General features: G+C 43.0%; 1 protein-coding gene across 1 annotated transcript; it reads right to left on the reverse strand.

Moving 5' to 3' along the window:
• Positions 1 to 2,764: 2,764 nt before the first annotated feature.
• LOC106568056 (prolactin-releasing peptide receptor-like) lies at positions 2,765 to 4,523 on the reverse strand. Its single transcript, XM_014138061.3, has one exon. The coding sequence runs from the start codon at positions 4,459 to 4,461 to the stop codon at positions 3,310 to 3,312; it is 1,152 nt and encodes a 383-aa protein (XP_013993536.1). The 5' UTR covers positions 4,462 to 4,523; the 3' UTR covers positions 2,765 to 3,309.
• Between the last annotated feature and the right edge of the window lie 17,175 nt (positions 4,524 to 21,698).

The following is a 21,698-nucleotide window of genomic DNA, read 5'->3' on the forward strand; positions in this document are numbered from 1 at the left end:
CATCCCTGTTGGTGAGCATTTCTCCTTTTCCAAGTTAATCTGACAGGTGTGGCATAACAAGAAGCTGATTAAACAGCCTGATCATTACATAGGTGCATCTTGTGCTTGGGATAATAAAAGGCCACTCTAAAATGTGCCAATGTCACAGATATCTGAAGTTTTGAGGGAGCGTGCAATTGGCATGCTGACTGCAGGAATGTCCACCAGAGCTGTTACCAGAGAATTTAATGTTAATTTCTCTACCAATGTCGTTTTATTGAATTTGGCAGTACGACCAACCAGCCTCACAACCGCAGACCATGTGTAATGCGTTATGTGGGTAACCTTTGGACAACAAAAGCAAATATATTTTATCTATGGCAATTTGAATCCACGGAGATACCGTGACGAGATCCTGAGGCCGCCATCACCATCACCTCATGTTTCAGCATGATAATGCTGTCATCAAGGAAAAGGGTGGCTACTTTGAAGAATCACAAATATAACATATATTTTGATTTGTTTAACACTTTTTTTGTTACTACATTATTCCATGTGTTATTTCATAGTTTTGATGTCTCACTATTATTCTACAATGTAGAAATAGTAAAAATAAAGAAACACCCTTGAATGATTAGACATGTCCAAACTTTTGACTGGCACTGTGTATGTATCACGATTTCCGCCGAAGTTGGTGCCTCTCCTTGTTCGGGCGGCGTTCGGGCGGCGTTCGGCGTTGCCGGCCTTCTAGCCATCATCGATCTACTTTTCATTTTCCATTTGTTTTGTCTTGTCTTACCACACACCTGGTTTCAATTCCATCATTACATATTGTGTATTTAACCCTCTGTTCCCCCCATGTCCTTGTCTGGAATTGTTTATTGTAAGTGCTTGTACACGTTATGTCTGGGGTGCGATGGGTTTTGTACCCATGGATTTATTGTTCTGTTTCTGGTGGTTTTTATTATTAAACTACGCCGTTGTAAACACAGTTTTTTGCTCTCCTGCGCCTGACTTCTCTGCCGCCAGTACGCACCCCTTACAGTATGTTTGTTTGTGTGTGTGCGTGTTTACCATTGCCCAGGCTCTTGAGGGCACTTCAGGGCTGATGAGCCTGGTCCTCCTCTGTGTTGAGTTGAGGCTGAGGAGCTCTGTCTGTCTGCGCATTCCTCTCCTCTCCTCGCTGTTTCCTTCCCTGCTAATTACTAATACAGATGCACCCATGCCTTGTTTATCACTCAAAATACAGAAAGTGCTTCTATGCAGCTTGGCATGAAATAGAATCTCTATTATTATGGGATAAAATTGTAATGTGTACATAACACAATACATGATTCCTGGATTCTATTCATGTCTATCAGTGTTTCCTGCTGTCAGCAGATGAGATTACCTTTTCAGTGTTAAGCACATGGTCATCCATTACAATGGAAAGATGTACATAATCAAACCCCAGTTGGGAAACCCTAGCTCAATCTTTGCCAAATCACACATAGACCTATCATATTTAGCATTTTTACCACAGTATGTGTAAATATTGTAGTCTGGAGGAGCTTATAGGGCATGTAAGGAGGTTACATAAAGATTCGCAACAGCCTCCTACATTTTCTGGACTTATCAATAATCCATGAAATATAACAGAGCTCTAAGTTCTTCTTGCGGTTGGCACTTTAAGAGGCTAACACTGTTACTGTACATCCCTGCTAGGGACTGATAGTCAGCAGAGGGAGCAGACAGCACTGCAGATCTATACTTTACTTTCAGCTGTGCTTTCATCAGCCTGCATGACCTTTGACGTCTGAGAATTCTTCCCAGTTTCTGACATGAGAATGCTCTTTAGAGGGCCTTTTCTCACCCCTGTGAGGGGCTAGTGCATTAGGCAGCCCTGTCAGGCTTATTCAGAGAGGAACAAGGGGGAGAGTATAACATGTCACATAGAGTTCACACGGTTGAACTTAATAATCAGTCATGATTGAGAAACAAAGCATGGGCTGTTACCCTGGCATATCAACCCTGGTGATTACTCAACGTTGGGTTTTGTGCTTGGTGCTCAACCTAACAGAACCTTCTACAGTACCACAAGAGAACTAGATACAGCAAACCAGGAAGACTGAAACCTACCATAACCTTCAATAAAGCACCACAAGACACAGGAAACCAGAACGACACCGCATGTAGACTGTATCACAAGGGCATAGAAAACGGATATGGAGATTTGCAGGTAACATGAGAGACGGATGTGTGTGTGTGTGTCCATGCTTGCGAGTGTGTGCGTGTGTGTTTGTGTACATGTGGTAGCGTAGTCGTGAGGTGTGGAAATATAGTAAAAGAGAGGACCCTTTATGTATACAAGTTGAGAGACACAGCTGGGAGTTTCAACATAATACCAGGTTTATCCAGGTGCTCACCTGACCTGTGTTTTCACTTAACATAATTTCTATGAATCCCCCCAGTTCCTGGGCTCCATACAGGGACAATGGTTGTCACAGAACACTGACTAAAACTGCTCGACCCACACAGGTGTCTTTGCTTCTAGTCCAGACCACAGTAACTACAGGATAAGAAGAGTCAACATCATTGGGGAGGAAACCTGTTTATTCACAGTTTGGTACATCTATGATATACAAGTAAGCTTGAACAAGTAATGGTGAACTACTATACAGGCGCCTCCCTTTTCCAACTATTCTTGCAGATGTATGAGGTAAAACTATATGCCATGATACACTGACACTATATCATAAACATTAAATGTTACTTGACAGAATCACTTGTAACAGCTTGTGGAAAGATAATTTTGAGTTATGTACAGTATGCTGTGGGAGATAACTATGACAAACATGCAGAGTGACAATCTAGATAATCAGCATACACACTCACAGGTGAGGCAGAATATGAGTGCTGTACAGCTGACAACTTGAGAGTAAGAGAGAGTGTGACAGAAAGAGAGAAACAGAGAGGCATATACACAGACCTCAGTGCCACCCTTGTTCGCTCATTATCCATTGGCCATAATCTCATTTGAGGGATTGGTAGTGTGCACCTTCAGGGGAGCTGGAGGACATTAAAACAAGCATCAAAACAACACTGGCCTCAGGTAGGACTCTGAGTACTCTGGTGCTATAGACTTTTCACAGAACACTTAGAGAGAGTGTAGCTAACTGAATTACTGAGAGGTGAGAACCCAGGAGAGGGTCAGGGAGAGGAGCATTAGGGAGATGGGTGTGGAGGCAAACCTAAAGTCAAATCAACAGCAGTACCACCTTTAACCTCTCGCAACATCACCTTATCCTGAGCCCTTTCATCCCTGAGTGTGGAGAGTGAGTGTTTCATCTTTCAGAAGGAGTTGTCAGCGTTGGTCTGTGGCCCTTCCTGCTCGTCTCTGATTGGCTGCTCAGACACCATGCTGAGACAGGTGTTAGTGTTGTGCTGTAACGCATGCTGGGAGAGCAGGCTGCTCTGGCGGCCCCGCCCTGTCAGGGGTCTCAGGTAGTCACGGAGACGCAAACGCACCTTGCTGTGCAGCGAGGCATAGATGAAGGGGTTGTAGCAGGCAGAGCTCATGGCCAGCAGGTGGCAGCACACCTGCAGCAGGTTGACGTGGCGTTTGCCCACCAGCAGGAAGTCCTGGTCCAGGTCCAGTAGCAGGTTGAGTACCTGCAAGGGCAGCCAGCAGAAGGCGAAGGAGAGCACAGACAGTACCAGCAAAGAGAAGGTCTTCTTCTTTGTCCTGTTCCAGCGATGCAGGCTGTGGGAGGGTGCCCCAGGGAGACAGCGCTGACGGAGCCGGGCTGTAATGCCGCAGTAGGCCACACTGACCGACAGCAGGGGAAGCAGGTAGGAGGTGAGCAGGATGAAGCAGGAGTAGAGTAGCCGCAGGTGGTCTGAGTCTGGCCAGAACTCCTCACATACCACCAGCTCCAACCCGCTGGGACGCAGGTCCACGTAGTGCGTGTGGAGGGAAGGAGGAGTTGCCAGGAGCAGGGACAGAAGCCACATTCCCACCGCCAGCGCCCCACACCCCCTCAGGGAGATCCTCCTCCTCACAGGGTGAACCACCACCACATAGCGGTCCACAGCGATGGCCGTGAGGGACAGCACAGAGACAAAGACGGTGGAGGTCTGCAGCAGGGGGACCAGGTGGCAGAGCGGCCGGCCAAACAGCCAGCCCTCGGACTCGAAGGCGTAGGAGGCGGTCAGCGGGACACAGCTCAGACACATGAGCAGGTCGCCTGCAGCCAGGTTCCCTATGAAGAAGTTGGTGGCGTTGTGGAGTTTCTTGTCAGCCAGGATGCATGCTAGTAGGAGGGAGTTGCCCACGCAGGCCACGGCCACCAGGAGGCAGTAGAGAGGGATGAACAGAGGGCGGTAGCTCAGCAGTAACTGCAGACCTGAGAACAACTCTACTGGGTCACTGCGGTTCAGAGAAGGTACTGCCAGGCTGGCATTGGAGGAGCCACCCACAGACCTCTCCAACACTGGCTCCATCTCTAACCAGAACTGGTAAATAGAATGGAGATACACACAGCTGTGTGTGAGTGTTTTAAGCCAATCACTGATTTACAATTTGAGAGAGCTTTGTTTTTGTTGCAGTACAATAATAAAAAACTAAAGGTGGGTTGAAGCTTTCTGAAATTAAAAAACAGAAATATGCATGTAAAAAAATAGAGCAAAGAGCAATATGTATTTTCCTCCATGAAACTACAATAACTGTTGGATGATTTTTATGGAAATCCTACTATTCAGCATAAGATAATTTCCTAGGAAAGCGATACAACAATATTGGATAAAAACAGCAGTACACAGTTCCATTACTCAAGTGCAATATGGCCAAACGCCCATCTCTTTAACATAGTAATTTGAATTCCTGTTGATTATCCCAGGTAGAGCAACAGCTGTGTCCAATCAAACATACAACAGAACTGCTGGTATTTTAGTTTGATCATCTGGGATTATATAGCTGGTGGAACTGTCCACTGGCTATTTCTGATAATTATTATTATAATTGATAAATAGACTTTAAATACATTCCCAATGTATGCCGTTTTCTATTCCAGTGACTGCAATTCTGTTCTATTCTGTTCCATCTATCATTATCTCTATAAAACAAAACACATTTTTGTAGAGACAATAAGAAGTTTAGAGTATTTGCAGTAAAGGAGAGTGTACAGTACCTGTGCAGAGGTTTGCGATCCTGTAGTGTAGAGATGAGTGTTCTGTGTTCTCCTCTCTCAGCTCTCTCCCTGATGGCTCCTCTCTGTCTGTTTGTCTGCCTGCCTGCCTGCCTGCCTGTATGTCTGACTGCCTGTATGTCTGTTCATCTGTCTGTCCGTCCGTCAGTCTGTCCATCCGTTCAACCTGTCAGTCCTTCACTCTCTTCTACTTGGCTTTGATCTGCGCAGTGTTCTCAAACCTGGAGCAGCTACCTCCCTCCACTCTGAGTGGGTGTCTGTGTGAAAGAGTGGGTGTCTGTGTGAGTGATTGGGTGTCTGTGTGTGAACTGTGTGCTCTCCCCTTACTGCTCTCTCTGTCTAACCTCATCAGTGTGCTATCGACACACACACACACACACACACACACACACACACACACCACACACACACACACACACACACACACACACACACACACACACACACACACACACACACACACACACACACACACACACACACACACACACACACACACACACACAAAATATGTGAAAATCTCCACAGCTCCCCACTGTTGTCCATCTCTGTTGCGTTTCCTTGTAGTGATATTAGGGAAAGGCAATCAGAGCCAAAGACCAGAGGTAATCCTATAGACCTACACACCACAGTAAACCTTCAGCTGAGAGAGAGTGCTAAGTCACCATACATGTAGAAGCAAAACACAGCTCTGTACTTTCTATCATTTTCTTACAGACTCCTGCAGTCCAAGCCTGAAGACAGACACAGCCAGACTCAAAGCAGTATTCAGTAGGAGTAGGATTAGGATGGGAACACAAGGTGCTAACATAAAGTAGTTTTTGGAGTGTTTTCAGCAAAACAAAATAACAATCCCATTAACTATAAACAAACCTGACTTCCCCATTCAAATATACTGTAGCCTAAGAAGTCAGAAGAGAGACTATGGAGTGATTTCAGTGCCAACAGAAATTTTGTTTGAATAACATAATTTTGAAATTGTATTAAGATATTTAATTTGAATAAAATATTTTAGAAATTGTAATGCACAAATTAGGGCATTTCTAGGATTTGAAGACATTTGTGGCATAGCCCAAAGCCAGTAGGGGGGTCCAGGGGCATTTTCAACAGTATAATGCATGAATTTTGTGCACTTTGAGATTAACATTAAGAGATTAGATATTTTTCAGGTAATTTGCACCTTCCCACCTGCCACAGCAGATACTACCAGTACTCCATTACAGTAGCTACTGTGAGTTTCTCTATTCTGGAACACACTCTACTCTCTACTGATGAGTCAGTCTACATGGAGGAGGTCAGAGACTTAGCAGTGTGGTGTCAGGATAACAACTCTCCCTCAACGTAAGTAAGACCAAGGACCTGATTGTGGACTATAGGAGAAAGAGGGGAAAGCACACCCCATCCACATCGACATGGCTGTTGTGGAGTGGGTCGAGAGTTTCAAGTTCCTTGGCGTCCACATCACTAATGATTTAACATGGTCCACACACACCCATACAGTCGTGAAGAGGGCACGGCAGCACCTCTTCCCCTCAGGAGGCAGAAAATATTTGCCATGGGCCCTCGGATCCTCAAAACACTCTATGGCTGCAACATTGAGAGCATCTTGACTAGCTGCATCACCGCTTGATATAGCAAATGCACTGCTCTTGACTTATTATCTATCCTGATGCCTAGTCACTTTACCCTGCCTTGATGTACATATATACCTCATACCTCGGCACATTGATCTGGTACTGCTACTCCCTGTATATAGCTCCGTTCTTCTGTATTTTATTGTATTCTACAGTGTTACAATTTTTTTTTTACTCTGCGTCATTGGGAAGGGTTCGTAAACACACATTTCATGGTAAAGTCTACACCAGTTGTATTCAGCGCATGTGACAAATACAATTTGATTTGAGTAAATTACTCTGGAACACAGAGAGTGCATTCGGAAAGTATTCAGACCCCTTGACTTTTTCCACATTTTGTTACTTTACAGCCTTTCTCTAAAATTGATTAAATAAAAACATTCCCTCATCAATCTACACACAATACCCCATAATGATAAGCAAAACCAGGTTTTTATACATTTTTGCAAATGTATATATATATATATTTTTAAATACCTTATTCACATAAGTATTCAGACCCTTTGCAATGAGACTCGAAAAACCTTCCAACAGGACAATGACCCTAAGCACACAGCCAAGACAACGCAGGAATGGCTTTGGGACAAGTCTCTGAATGTCCTTGAGTGGCCCAGCCAGAACCCAATCGAACATCTCTGGACAGAACTGAAAATAGCTGTGCAGCGACGCTCTCCATCCAACCTGACAGAGCTTGAGAGATTTGCAGAGAAGAATGGGAGAAACTCCCCAAATACAGGTGTGTCAAGCTTGTATCGTCATACCCAAGAAGACTGAAGACTGTAATTTCTGCCAAAGGTGCTTCAACAAAGCACTGAGTAAAGGGTCTGAATACTTATGTAAATGTCATATTTCAGTTTTTTATTTTTAATACATTTGCAAACATTTCTAAAAACCTGTTTTTGCTTTTTCATTATGTGTGTAGACTGATGAGGGATTTAAAAAAATATATATTTTAGAATAAGGCTGTAGCGTAACAAAATATGGAAAAAGTCAAGGGTTCTGAATACTTTCCGAATGCACAGTACATCTTCAGTGTATTGCCAAAAACCTCCATACCACTCAGTAACTTCAAACAGACTCTGACCTGACCATTGAGCCAAACTGATTAAAGAACCCCACAGTACTCAAACAACGTCTCTCTCTCTCACACACACACATACTGTGCAGTAATTAGAATCCACAGAGCAGATTTAAGTGATACAGTCTACCAGAGGTGGGACCAAGTCATTGTTTTTCAAGTCACAAGTAAGTCTAAAGTCTTAGCACTCAAGTCCCAAGTCAAGTCCCAAGTCAAGACAGGCTAGTCCGAGTCAAGTCTCAAGTCAAGACTGACAAGTCTCAAGTCCTAAAATTTGAGTTGAGCTCTTCACTAAATGTAATATACCAATTCATATTTTTAACAATAGCAATAGCAGTAACATCAGGCAGGATTTAGGTTACCAACTACCTAGCCAGTTGTATCTCAACTGATCATGGTCCCACACTGACTAACCGTGTGGAGGCTCATTGATTTAATGTTACGTTAGCCTACATGCTACACAAGCAAAGTTATATATAGCTGTCGGCTATATTAGCCACGACTTACCGTTCTTTGTGCAGCTTCAAATGTCGAACAAAGTTGGAAGTTGTTGCGCCTCCGTCTGTAATTTTCTTCCCGCATGTTTTGCAAGTTGCAATATGTTTTTGTTGACTACAGCGTAGTCTTTATATCCGAAAATAATAATTTGGGGTATCATCTTTCCTAGGGCTCCGACTGAATTCATCCACCGACACTTCCTCTGCTCTGCCACACACAACTTTTTCTCAGCTGGCACAATTTGATTGGCTGCTGTCCGATTCAAACTGTAATACGTTAAATGAAGAGTTGATGCACTGCACACTTTTTTAAATAGCATTATTTTTAATATTTAGGCTTGGGGAGGGTATCAAGTCAGTTCGAGATAAAAGGCTCATGTCCAAGTTAAGTCACGAGTCATTGGTGTTAAAGTCAAAGTGGAGTTGCAAGTCATCATATTTGTTACTCGAGTCTGACTCGAGTCCAAGTCATATGACTCTGCAGTCTACTGTGTGCTCACCCCATCGCTTTCTCTGCTGTTGCTGTCACTTTTGTCTACCCTCCTCTCTCATTCTGTCCTGGTTGTAAAATGTGTAAAAGTAAACAATTGTTTTAATAATAAATTCACTGACTTTTTCACAACAGACAACAGACTTTCAGCATGCTTATAGAGAAGGGCACTCAACATGTACTGCACTGACACAAATGTGACCGACCTGCTCGATTCGGTCTTATGTAGCAAATTGTCATATGTAGCAAAAAATGAAATTGTGTATTTTACATTGGATAAAAGTAGAGACTCTGAGCTAGAAAATAGTATATCATACACTACAGTTGCGAAACAATGGGTAAGTAATTCTACTTTAAAAGCTGATAAACTTGTAACAACACTTTTGAGAAAATGGCCCTTGAATGTTTTGGTACACACACTGAAGAGCTCTGCTTTGTCTACACCCATTCAGCATTCTTCACATCCTCTTAAGCCTTAGCCCCACCCTTCTCTTTAAGGACTCAAATGTGAGGCCATGTGCTATACCGAGTGTACTAAACAACCAAAGATTACACGTTTGTAATGAAGGCACATGAAAGTTCACATGTTCGAGAAGGCATTTCTGCCAAAAAACACATTTTTATAAAAAGTAAATGTTTTCATTCAAATGCCTCTCCTGTGAAGTAGTGACGCACGACATACACCTAGTTTCCTGAAATGAGTCACAATTGACTGATGATTGGTTGAAAGAAATTGATAATAAGAAGATTATGGTAGCTGCACTGTTAGATTTCAGTGCAGCCTTTGATAGTATGGACCATAACCTGTTCTTGAGAAAAAGTATGTTTTATGGCTTTTCAACTTCTGCCATATTTTGGATTCGGAGCTACTGTACCTATCTAATAGAACTCAGCTGGGTTTCTTTAACCCCTGTGCGGCCTCCGTCCCGTATGCGGGACGGACATCCAGCGAAAAATCATATCGCCATTAGCATAACAAAATGTAATACTTTTTTTTTTTCCTTTTTTTTTTTCAAATTATATCGTTTTATAGATACACCTCTCCTGAATCGAACCACGTTGTCCGATTTCAAAAAGGCTTTACAGCAAAAGCAAAACATTAGATTATGTTAGAGGAGTATATCGTAAAAGTAGCCACATAGCCATTTTCCGACCAACCACATGCATCACAAATAACCAAAAAAAACAGCTAAATGCAGCACTAACCTTTTACAAACTTCATCAGATGACACTCCTAGGACATCATGTTACACAATACATGCATTCTTTTGTTCGATAAAGTTCATATTTATATATAAAAACAGATTTTTACATCGGCGCGTAACGTTGACTAACTATTTTCCCTCAAATGCATCCGGTGAAACAGTGCTACAATTTACTAAATTACTATTCGAAAACATTTTTAAAATGTAATATTGTCATTCTAAGATTTATAGATGAATATCTCTTGAAAGCACCTGTAATGCCAGATTTAAAAATAACTTTACTGGGTAATCACACTTTGCGATAAAAGGGGATGCGATACTCAGAACAATAGGCTAGCAATAGCAATAGGCTAGCCATCTTGGAACAATCGCATATCACATCTAGTCTTGTATACTATTGTCAATAATCCCTTACCTTTGATTATCTTCATCCTTAGGCACTTCCAGGAATTCCCAGGTCCACAACAAATGTATTTTCGTTCGAAAAAGTTAATCCTTTACGTCCCAATAGCTTGTTCTTGTTAGCGCGTTCTGAAGGCTTCACCAAAGGTTCCGACGTGCGCGGGGCTACTCTTTCAACAAAATGCATTTTTTTCTTATTTAGGTTCGTTCAAACATGTCAAACGTTGTATAACATAAATCTGTAGGGCCTTTTTCAACGAGAGCTCCAATAAGATTCGAGGGGGATAATTGCATTGTCTTTCAAAACGTTTCGAAAGGGGAGGGTAACCAGGGGCGCCGGCGTCATAATGGTGATGGCCCTCTCCGTGTGACCACGTTCCACAGCGTGTCATTCTGTCAGTTTTCACAGTAGGAGACTCAAATCACTTTGTAAAGACTGGGGACATCTAGTGGAAGCAATAAGAAGTGCTCAATGAACCATAGCTCACGGTGTGATTAATAGGCAACGTGATGAAGTTGAGTTCGCAATTCAGAATTCCACTTCCTGTTTCGATCTGTCTCGGGGTTTTGACTGCCATATGAGTTCTGTTTTACTCACAGACACCATTCAAACAGTTTTAGAAACTTTAGGGTGTTTTCTATCCACAAGTATTAATTATATGCATATCCTAGCTTCTGAGTTTGAGTAGTAGGCCGTTTAAAATGGGCACACATTTTTTTTGAAATGCGCTGTGGCGCCCCCTATCCGAGGCGACCGTCAAGAGGTTAATGGAAATCTCTCTAATGTCAAACATGTAGGGTGTGGTGTACCACAGGGCAGCTCTCTAGGCCCTCTACAATTATTTTTACCAATGACCTGCCACTGGCATTAAACAAAGCCTGTGTGTCCATGCATGCTGATGATTCAACCATATACGTGTCAGCAACCACAGCTAATGAAGTCACTGAAACCCTTACTGGCTGGCCACTAATGAACTGGTCCTGAACATCTCTAAAACTATGAGCATTGTATTTGGGACAAATCATTCCCTTAGCTCTAGACCTCAGCTGAATCTGGTAATGAATAATGTGGCTGTTGAACAAGTTGAGGAGACTAAATGACTTGCTGTTACCTTAGACTGTAAACTGTCATGGTCAAAACACAAAGATTCAATGGTTGTAAAGATGGGGCGAGGTACAGTGCCTTCGGAAAGTATTCAGACCTTTTCCACATTTTGTTACATTACAGCCTTATACAAAAATGTATTAAATAAAAACATTTCCTCAGCAATCTACTCAAAATACCCCACAATGACAAAGCGAAAACATGTTCTTAGAAATGTATGCAAATTAACAAACAAAAAAACTTAACTAAGTATTCAGACTCTTTGCTATGAGATTCGAAATTGAGCTCGGGTGCATCCTGTTTCCATTGATCATCCTTGAGTTGTTTCTACAACTTCATTGGAGTCCATCTGTGGTAAATTCAATTGATTGGACATGATTTGGAAAGTCACACAAATGTCTATATAAGGTCCCACAGTTGACAGTGCATGTCAGAGCAAAAACCAAGCCATGAGGTCAAAGGAATTGTCCGTAGAGCTCCGAGACAGGATTGTGTAGGGGCACAGATCTGTGCAAGGGTGACAAAAACATTCTGCAGCATTGAAGGTCCCCAGGAACACAGTGGCCTCCATCATTCTTAAATAGAAGAAGTTTGGAACCACCAAGACTCTTTCTAGAGCTGGCCGCCGGTGGAGCAATCGGTGGAGAAGGGCCTCGGTCAGGCAGGTGACCTAGAACCTAATTGTCACTCTGAAAGAGCTCTAGAGTTCTTCTGTGGAGATGGGAGAACCTTCCAGAAGGACAACCAATCTCTGTTTGTTTGTTAGTAATTATCAATTAAAGGTGTGAGGAATTAACTACCAGATGCAAGGTGTTTTAAATAAAAACAGTGTGTCAAATTATAAAAAAGTAACCATGGCTGTTCTTGGAAGACATTGAAAACTGTGCTTTTAGAAGGGAGAGTTTTCAGAGACCGGAATGACTTTTTTGCACATGATGATCCATGGCTTATAAATCGCTATCGTCTCCCAAGAAATGTTCTGTTCAATTTGTGCACGGAATTAGCCCATAATCTGGAAAGGAAGACACGCTGTAATCATGCCATACCCATATCTGTCCAAGTATTGTCCACTCTGGGATTCCTCGCTACTGGGACACTCCAGAGGGAAATTAATTACAGTACGGGTATATCACAGCCATCATTCAGCCGCATCCTGCCACAAGTGATCGAGGCGATTCTACACGTTATGTCCAAGAGATACATGTTAACTAACTAACTTCGTCGGCCCATTTACAGCCGACGAACAGGCACGCGTCAAAGCAAAGTTTGTTCGCTCATTTAATTTCCCAGGGGTTATAGATGCAGTTGACTGCAAGCATATTGCCTTACGCGCACCGTCTGTAGATGAACATGTACAGTTGAAGTGGGAAGTTTACATACAGTTTAGCCAAATACATTTAAACTTAGTTTTTCACAATTCCTGACATTTAATCCTAGTAAAAATTCCCTGTTTTAGGTCAGTCAAGATCACCACTTTATTTCAGCTTTTATTTCTTTCATCACATTCCCAGTAGGTCAGAAGTTTAAATACACTCAATTAGTATTTGGTAGCATTGCCTTTAAATTGTTTAACTTGGGTCAAACGTTTTGGGTAGCCTTCCACAAGCTTCCCACAATAAATTGGGTGTATTTTTTCCCATTCCTCCTGACAGAGCTGGTGTAACGTAGTAACGTGCTCACACATGCTTTTTCAGTTCTGCCCACAAATGTTCTATAGGATTGAGGTCAGGGCTTTGTGATGGCCACTCCAATACCTTGACTTTGTAGTCCTTAACCTCCCTGGGCAAGGTGGGACGCTTGGGCAAGGTGGGACGCAAAACCACAGCTAAATGCAACACTAACCTTTGATGATCTTCATCAGATGACACTCCTAGGACATTATGTTATACAATACATGCATGTTTTGTTCAATCAAGCTCATATTTATATCAAAAAACAGCTTTTTACATTAGCATGTGATGTTCAGAACTAGCATACCCACCGCAAACTTCCGGTGAATTTACTTAATTACTCACGATTAACGTTCACAAAATACATAACAATTATTATATATACGCGCCGATTGGGAAGCACGAGAGGCACCCCCAAGAAATGTTTGGGGGTGGGCACACGGGTAGTTTGGCTGGGCCAAGGGTGAGCCCTAAGCCAACTCCCCGTGCTTATTATGGGGAGCATATGGAGTGGAGAGTGCCGGAGTATGCGGAAGTGCGCACGATCTCGCCCATGCACACGCACAGTCCGGTGCGAGCGATCCCAGCTCCTCGCAAGTGCCGTGCTAGAGTGGGCATCCAGCCTGGAAGGAGGATGCCTGCACAGCGCATCTGGCCACCAGTGCGCCTCCTAGGCCCAGGCTACCCTACGCCTGCTCTACGCAAGGCAACCATCAGGCCTCTGCACAGCCCAGTTCGCCCTGTGCCAGCACTCCGCTCGTGCAGGGCTGCTATTACCATCCAGCCAGGACAGGTTGTGCAGGAGGTGCGCTCCAGACCTCCAGTGCTTACCCATGGCCCGGTGTATCCAGTTCCTGCTCCTCGTACTAGCCCTGAGGTGCGTGTCTCTAGGCTGGCGCCTCTAAAGCCAGCACCACGCACCAGGCCTCCAGTGCATCAGCCCAGTCTAGTACATCCTGTTCCCGCTCCTCACACTAGCCTTGGGGTGCGTGTCACCAGTCTGGTACCTCCACTACCAGCCTCACGCACCAGGCCTCCAGTGTGTCAGCCCAGTCCAGCTCGTCCTGCTCCTGCTCCTCGCACTAGCCCTGTGGTGCGTGTCCTTAGTCTGGCGTGTCCTAACCAGCCCCACGCATCAGGCCTTCAGTGCGCAGTCCCTATCCAGAGCTTCCGACGACAGTGCCTCGTCCAGAGCTTCCGGCAACAGTGCCTCGTCCAGAGCTTCCGGCAACAGTGCCCCGTCCAGAGTGTCCGGCGACAGTGCACCGTCCAGAGCTTCCGGCGACAGTGCCCCGTAGTGAGACTGCCAACAGTCCGGAGCCAGCAGAGACGGCCCACATTCCGGAGCCGAGAGAGATGGCCCACAGTCCGGAGCCGAGAGAGACGGCCCACAGTCCGGAGCCGAGAGAGACGGCCCACAGTCCGGAGCCGAGAGAGATGGCCCACAGTCCGGAGCCGAGAGAGACGGCCCACAGTCCTGAGCCGAGAGAGACGGCCCACAGTCCGGAGCCGAGAGAGACAGCCCACAGTCCAGAGCCGAGAGAGTCGCCCTACAGTCCAGAACCGGCGCAGCGAGATTCGCCCTACAGTCTGGAACCAGCACAGCGAGAGTCGCCCTACAGTCCGGAACCGGCACAGCGAGAGTCGCCCTGCAGTCCGGAATCGGCGCAGCCAGAGTCGCCCTACAGTCCGAAATCGGCGCAGCCAGAGTCGCCCTTCAGTCCGGAATCAGCGCAGCCAGAGTCACCCTTCAGCCCGAGGTCTCCAGCGACGCGCATCAGCCTTTGGTCTCCAGTAACGCACATCAGCCCGAGGTCTTCAGCGATGCGCCATAGCCCAGAGACTTCGGGAAGGGTAACATTTAATAATTATTTAGCGGGGGTGGACAGGTTAGGTGGGGGAGTAAGGCCGGAGCCTGAGCCACCTCCATAGTAGGTGGGTTGGGGATTGGGGGGTGTAGTACAATAGTACAAGAACCGTCGGTGACGGTGGCCACCCTCCCTTCCCTCCCTTTAGTTTGGGATTATTTTTGTTTTGGGGTTATTATTTTTTTTTTTGGGGGGGGGGGGTACTCTCACGTCCTGACCAGTAAAGGGGTTATTTGTAATTGTAGTTAGGTTAGGACGTCGCAGGGTGTGTTTGTTTTATGTGGTTCGGGGTTTGTTGGGATATGTTCTTATGTAAGAGGGGTGTTTGTTTTATGTGTTCCGGGGTTTTTGGGTATTGTTCTATGTTGTGTATTTCTTTGTTGGCCTGGTATGGCTCTCAATCAGGAACAGCTGTATATCGTTGTTGCTGATTGGGAGTCATACTTAGGTAGCCCTTTTTCACCTGTCTTTTGTGGGAAGTTGTTTTTGCATTGCTGTGTGTAGCCTGCAAGACTGTTTGTCTTTCTTTCGTTTTCTTGTTTTGTAAGTGTTCAATAAAAGTAAATATGAGCACTCAACCCGCTGCGCCTTGGTCTACTTCATACGACCACCGTTACAGAAACAGAAAGCCAGACAATATACAAAGCATGGGTTTTTATATTCATGTTGTGGAAAACGTTAAACAATTGCATTATGAGAATGAATAAAAACCCTGGGTATTCTTCAGAGGTCAGTCACAATCTGCCCAACCAATGTGCTCAACTCGTTCTGGGTTTACAGGACTGAGGTGGTCAACACGCGAACTGTAGACGCAGACGGGCCCTCGACACCTGTGACCAAACATTCCCCCTTACTCCTGGCACCTGCGACGCTTGGGAACCGGGGCCTCACGGACTTCATTCCGGAGCACGGACGCAGACGGACACTCGACACCTGTGGCCAAACCTTTCCCCTCACTCCTGGCACCTGCTGATTTGCGAGGCTCACGCACTTTATCCCTGGGTGGAGGGCGCACTGGCTACAACGCAGCTTCAACGCAGCTTCCCCCATTTCTGTGTGACTACATATATATAAAAAAAGTACATGTTTTGTATATTAAGTTACTGACAAAGTTTCACATTCTCTTAATTGTGATAGAGTCGTGGGGGTTTCGCGCGCCAACTCCACCGTTTCAGATGTTACTGCTAAACAATGTAAAAGTTGGGATTAAACCATATGAAAAATAAGCAAAATAGAAAGAAAAAACGTTCACTGTCACCGTCGAAGCATGTGCCACTGTATGCGCTTTCCCCAAGGATTGCCCCGATGCGCTTGTCCATTTGGGGGAGCTCCGGCGTGCCAGGCCGCCCTCCCGTTGCCTTAATGCTGAGGTTATGTATGGCTATTGTTTTTCCTTTGCAGTTTAATTAAGGTCAGACCATTTCTTTTTCACATCAGCCACAGTTCTGTCTTGCTGCCCCACCTCGTTCACTGCAGCGGCGACACACTCCCAAGCTACCTGTTTGGCTTTGTTTGTCAACCCACTATTTAGTCCACCAAATAATATGTGTTGCCGGTCTTCAATCTCTTCTACCATCGCCGTGATCTCGTCTTCCAAAAAGTTTGCTTTTCTCTTTTGGACCATGGCTATTCCTGACTAAACCCTAATTTGTGCTAGCATTCTATAATAGGAAATCGCTGATTGTAAGGCACATCCAGGTGCCGTCAATTTAAAATTAATTTGAGATTTATAGATCACAGGTGCGTAAATTAAAAATGGGCTTCTTAGAATCTGCGTAAGCAAGATTTTTTATGTTTGGTATCTTTTATGAATCGAACGTAAGCACACCGTTGGAAATTATCTTACGACTAAGTTCAAGTATAAATCTAAGAACATTTTTATAAATGAGGCCCCAGATCTCTCAAGTACAGTATGGCTACTGAACTTGAAGCAGCAAGAATGAAGCAGCAATAATAATGACAGCGGGCACTTGCACTTTCTCATGAGCTACATAGTGCATATAGGATATAGCCTACCTTTTAGGAGGACAATTTACAGGCAGAGACAAATGCATGTGTAATCAATATTTACTGAAAATGAAATGGCGCAAAAAAACTCGCTCACCATGGTAGCCTGTGCACGCATTTTCCTTTTCAATTATACAATTTTTTGATTGCGCCCTCCACTTTTTTCCATTATCAATATTTATTTACAGAGACTGTATTAAACTATAGTATAATCATATTTAAGTTAATTTCATTGGAAAGATAACTTCTACTTGATTATCCGTTCATCAATAGACGTTACAGTGGTGGAAAAGTACCCAATCGTCATACTTGAGTGAAAGTAAAGATAACTTAATAGAAAATGACTCAAGTGAAAGTCATCCAGTAAAATACTACTTGAATAAAAGTCTACAAGTATTTCGTTTTAAATATACTTAAGTACCAAAAGTACATGCTAAAATATACTGAAGTATCAAGAGTAAAAGTATACATAATTTCTAATTCTTTATATTAAGCAAACCAGACAGCACCATTTTCTTGTTTTTATTTTATTTAGGATAGCCTGGGGCACACTCAGACATAATTTACAAATGATTTGTGTTTAGTGAGTCAGTCAGATCAGAGGCAGTAGAGATGCCAGGGATGTTCTCTTTATGAGTGTGTGAATTGGACAATCTTTCTGTCCTGCTAAGCATTCAAAATGTAACTACTACTTTTGGATGTCAGGGAAAATGTATGGGTTAAAAGTACATTTGTTTTCTTTAGGAATGAATGAAGTAAAAGTTGTAAAAACCATAAATAGTAATGAACAGATAAGTTGTACTTTAAAGTATTTTTGCTTAAGTGCTTTACACCACTGTAGGCAACCTATTCTATTTCATTGAGACCACACATACTGAACTCGCATGCCCAGCTAGGAGAGGAAAGGTAGACTACTGAAATTAAAGCAGCGAATTCTGAGTGGATGAATAATACGACGAACATGTGCTTTTAATACAAAAGGTAGGCTAACCGTTTCCAAATAATCTGCAGGACAACAAATATTTTCATCCCAAAGTAATCTGTCTGATCGCTCGCTTCCACCTGCAGCATGAAAAATACCAACCGTGCCGCAATGATCTCTGTCGGGACCTAGAGGGAAGACAGCCTGCTACTCTACCTGCCACTGCCTAGCTGTCACACCCTGACCATAGAAAACTTTTATTTTCTATGGTAGAGTAGGTCAGGGCGTGAGGGGGTTTTGTCTAGATATTATTTATTTCTATGTTGGTTCTAGTTTCTTTTTTCTATGTTGGGGGTTTTGTCTAGTTTTTGTATTTCTATGTGGGGTTCTAGTTTCTGTATTTCTATGTTGTTTTTTTGGGATGATCTCCAATTAGAGGCAGCTGGTCATCGTTGTCTCTAATTGGGGATCATATTTAAGTTGTTGTTTTTCCCACTAGGTTTTGTGGGAGATTATATTTTGAGTAAGTGTATGTTGCACTGCTTTGTCACGGTTTGTTGTTTTGTTTATTCGTTTATTTGTATATCTTGCATAGTTTCACAGTTTAAATAAAATGTGGAACGATACACACTCTGCGCTTTGGTCTCCTTCATCGTACGACAAACGTGACACTAGCGTAGTATATTGTATTGTCAGTAAAAAAAAAAATGTTATACAGCATAGCGCAAGTGATTATGGAAACTCATATAATATATATCTGTACACAGTACCAGTCAAATGTTTGGACACACCTACTCATTCCAGGGTTTTTCTTTATTTTTACTATTTTCTACATTGTAGCATAATAGTGACAATGACCCAACACACCTCCAGGCTGTGTAAGGACTATTTCATCAAGAAAGAGTGATGGAGTGCAACATCAGATGACCTGGCCTCCACAACCACCTGACCTCAAGCCAATTGAGATGGTTTGGGATGATTTGGACTGCAAAATGAAAGAAAAGCAGCCAACAAGTGCTCAGCATATGTAAGAACTCCTTCAAGACGGTTGGAAAAGCATTTCCAGGTGAATCTGGTTGAGAGAATGCCAAGAGTGTGCAAAGTTATCATCAACTTTGAAAAATTTCAAATATAAAATATATTTAGATTTTTTTTGTTACTACATGATTCCATATGTTTTATTTTATGGTTCTGATGTCTTCCCCATTATTGTACAATGTAGAAAATAGTAAAAATTAAGCAAAACCCTTGAATGAGAAGGTGTGTCCAAACTTTTGACTGGTACTGTATATAATATACCGTCAAAACGATCGGGAATGGACCAAAAACATCCGGGGCTCAAGACCCGGAAGCCCTAATGACGCAAATGGTACAAATGTAACTTGTATTTAATGATTTGAAAGATAATTAAATGAATGTTGCATTCAGTTTAAAAATGCAATTTAAATGTAATTAATATTCAAATTCAGTATTTATATATTGTTTCAATATGGTAAATATTGCATTCATTGTCTGTGTATCAAGTTTACAAACTAACATGCAAACTATTTCTATTGGCACTGAAATCACATAAAAGTGTGTTATCTTGGTGACCTAAATCGGGGACTAGGCTACCCTCAATAAAACCCGTTTCCATTGCCACTAGAAATGACAAATTATGTCATGTTGCTAGGTAGCCAATATGTGACAGCAGCTGGCTTTGCTAATGTTGAATTTACCCTGCTGTAACTAACGTTACCCCATGCTCCTCCCAGTGCCAGCCAGACTCGGAGCCATGTATTTAGCTACGTTAGCTAACCAAGCAAACCAGATGACAGAATTGATATATAGCTACAGTAGCTAGCTAGCTTTCAATACGACCTGGTCAGCTAAAATGCCTGCTAGCTCACATTAGCTAGCTAGCTTGTTTCAACTCTGATTTGGTAGCTAGCATTTGAGGGCTGACTGTTCTCATAAAAGTGTATTGTGTAGTGCAAAAATGAATGCTGGATCCAGCTATGGTGGTAATTTGTGTCATGTCTGACTACTGCAGTACTGCTTGTCCATGCGCTAGCTAGCTAGCTTGTCCATCACACAGCGCTAACTAAACGCTGTGTGAACGTCCAGCAGTGATCTGCTTGGTGGTTGCATAGTAACGTCGTCACCAGCCCAAATTATAATCGAGCTGGGACTAGTTGTGAAACTGGGCTGCACTGGCCCGGATTTCTCTCGACCCAGCTCAATTTGAATATTCTTTTCGAGCCAGCTCGAATTTGGCCCATATTTTGCCCTAATTTTAAGTGGCAGTGTAAACGGGGTTTATAGAGGACAGCATTGATCAAAAATCAATAAATGATGTCTTTGGTTGATAGATTGGATGGTAAAAAGGGCATAATGGAGCTTATCCAGAGACAGATCCTGATTTCTAGTGGTGTCAAATATCTCAGGTCATGTAGTCACACCATAGATGTAATATCATTCATACATTGAATGCAGGGGCGAAAATCTGATATCAACTTTGGAGGGGATAATTACATTAAATTTTCTCAAGAGCAATTCCTGAGGGGGACACCAAAAGTAGTGCTGTAACACATAGCCTACATTGTAATATGGTAAATGTATATTGAGGAACCAAAGAAATAAGGTGTTTGCCGTACTCCTAACTACCGGTACCCAAAACTACACAACTAATCACAACAGCAATACCATTGCCTTTAACAAATCTTAGTTCAGTCACCAGTTTAAGTTGAGAGTGGGGGTATCCATGGCATTTTCCAATTATGTTCCTATTTTACAAGTAAAAAAAATTAAGAACCTTTCATAATGTTGCCAAACAAAGACTCAACAAACTTACCTGAGACTCCCTGTCTCTGCCAGTCTGTCCCTGCATATCTGTCCCAAAATCTGCTGTCTGTGTGCCATCTGTTGCCTGCTCTGCCTAATGACATCATTGTGAAACATTTCCATTAGAATTTCATTTCTTTCTTATGAACATTTTATCAACTAGTCTTTGAGATATTAGGCTACTAGGGTTCTTACTTTGCGTTTTGGTGTACTGAAAAATACTCTGATGTCCGCCTTTTATTTTTCTGCTATTTTTCTACCTGGCTGGCTGGCTACACACACACACACAGTGTGTAGGTTATTTACAGTAGGAGATGGGCTTCTATCATCTTATCTTTTATCATTCTATTTGGGCTTCGATCTAAAAGGTAGCTAGCAAATGTGAAACGGATTAAAATGACAAGAGTTGACAGCTGTATGAGTTCACCATTTACACAACATATGCTGCAACCTTTTGTAATTTTAATAGTTTGTTTCATATTGGCTGGCTTCCAACAATAGCTGAATTTGCAAAGCTAGCGAGCACCAATTCCGTTTCAGTGGTGTTTGCTATAATCTTTGCTACTTGGGTTAAATAAAGGTGAAATAAAATAAATAAATAAAAGTTCCCTTGCGACAATTTAGCTTTTGCAACGAGACCATTAAATATATTTAAGACAATGGTAGAAGAGAGTGTAGTTCTGTTCAGTTTGGACTTCAGTTTATCGCTAACCTTATCACAGGGACTTTGAAGCACTAACTTACATCAACTGCATGCTGATCTTGGAATAAATTGACGATAGCAAAGATTCCATCTTTGACGAGGCCACATAAATGGAATAGGTACTAGCTA

This window comes from Salmo salar, chromosome 13, assembly GCF_965601325.2.
Source record: "Salmo salar chromosome 13, fSalSal1, whole genome shotgun sequence".
Classification (NCBI taxonomy): domain Eukaryota; kingdom Metazoa; phylum Chordata; class Actinopteri; order Salmoniformes; family Salmonidae; genus Salmo; species Salmo salar.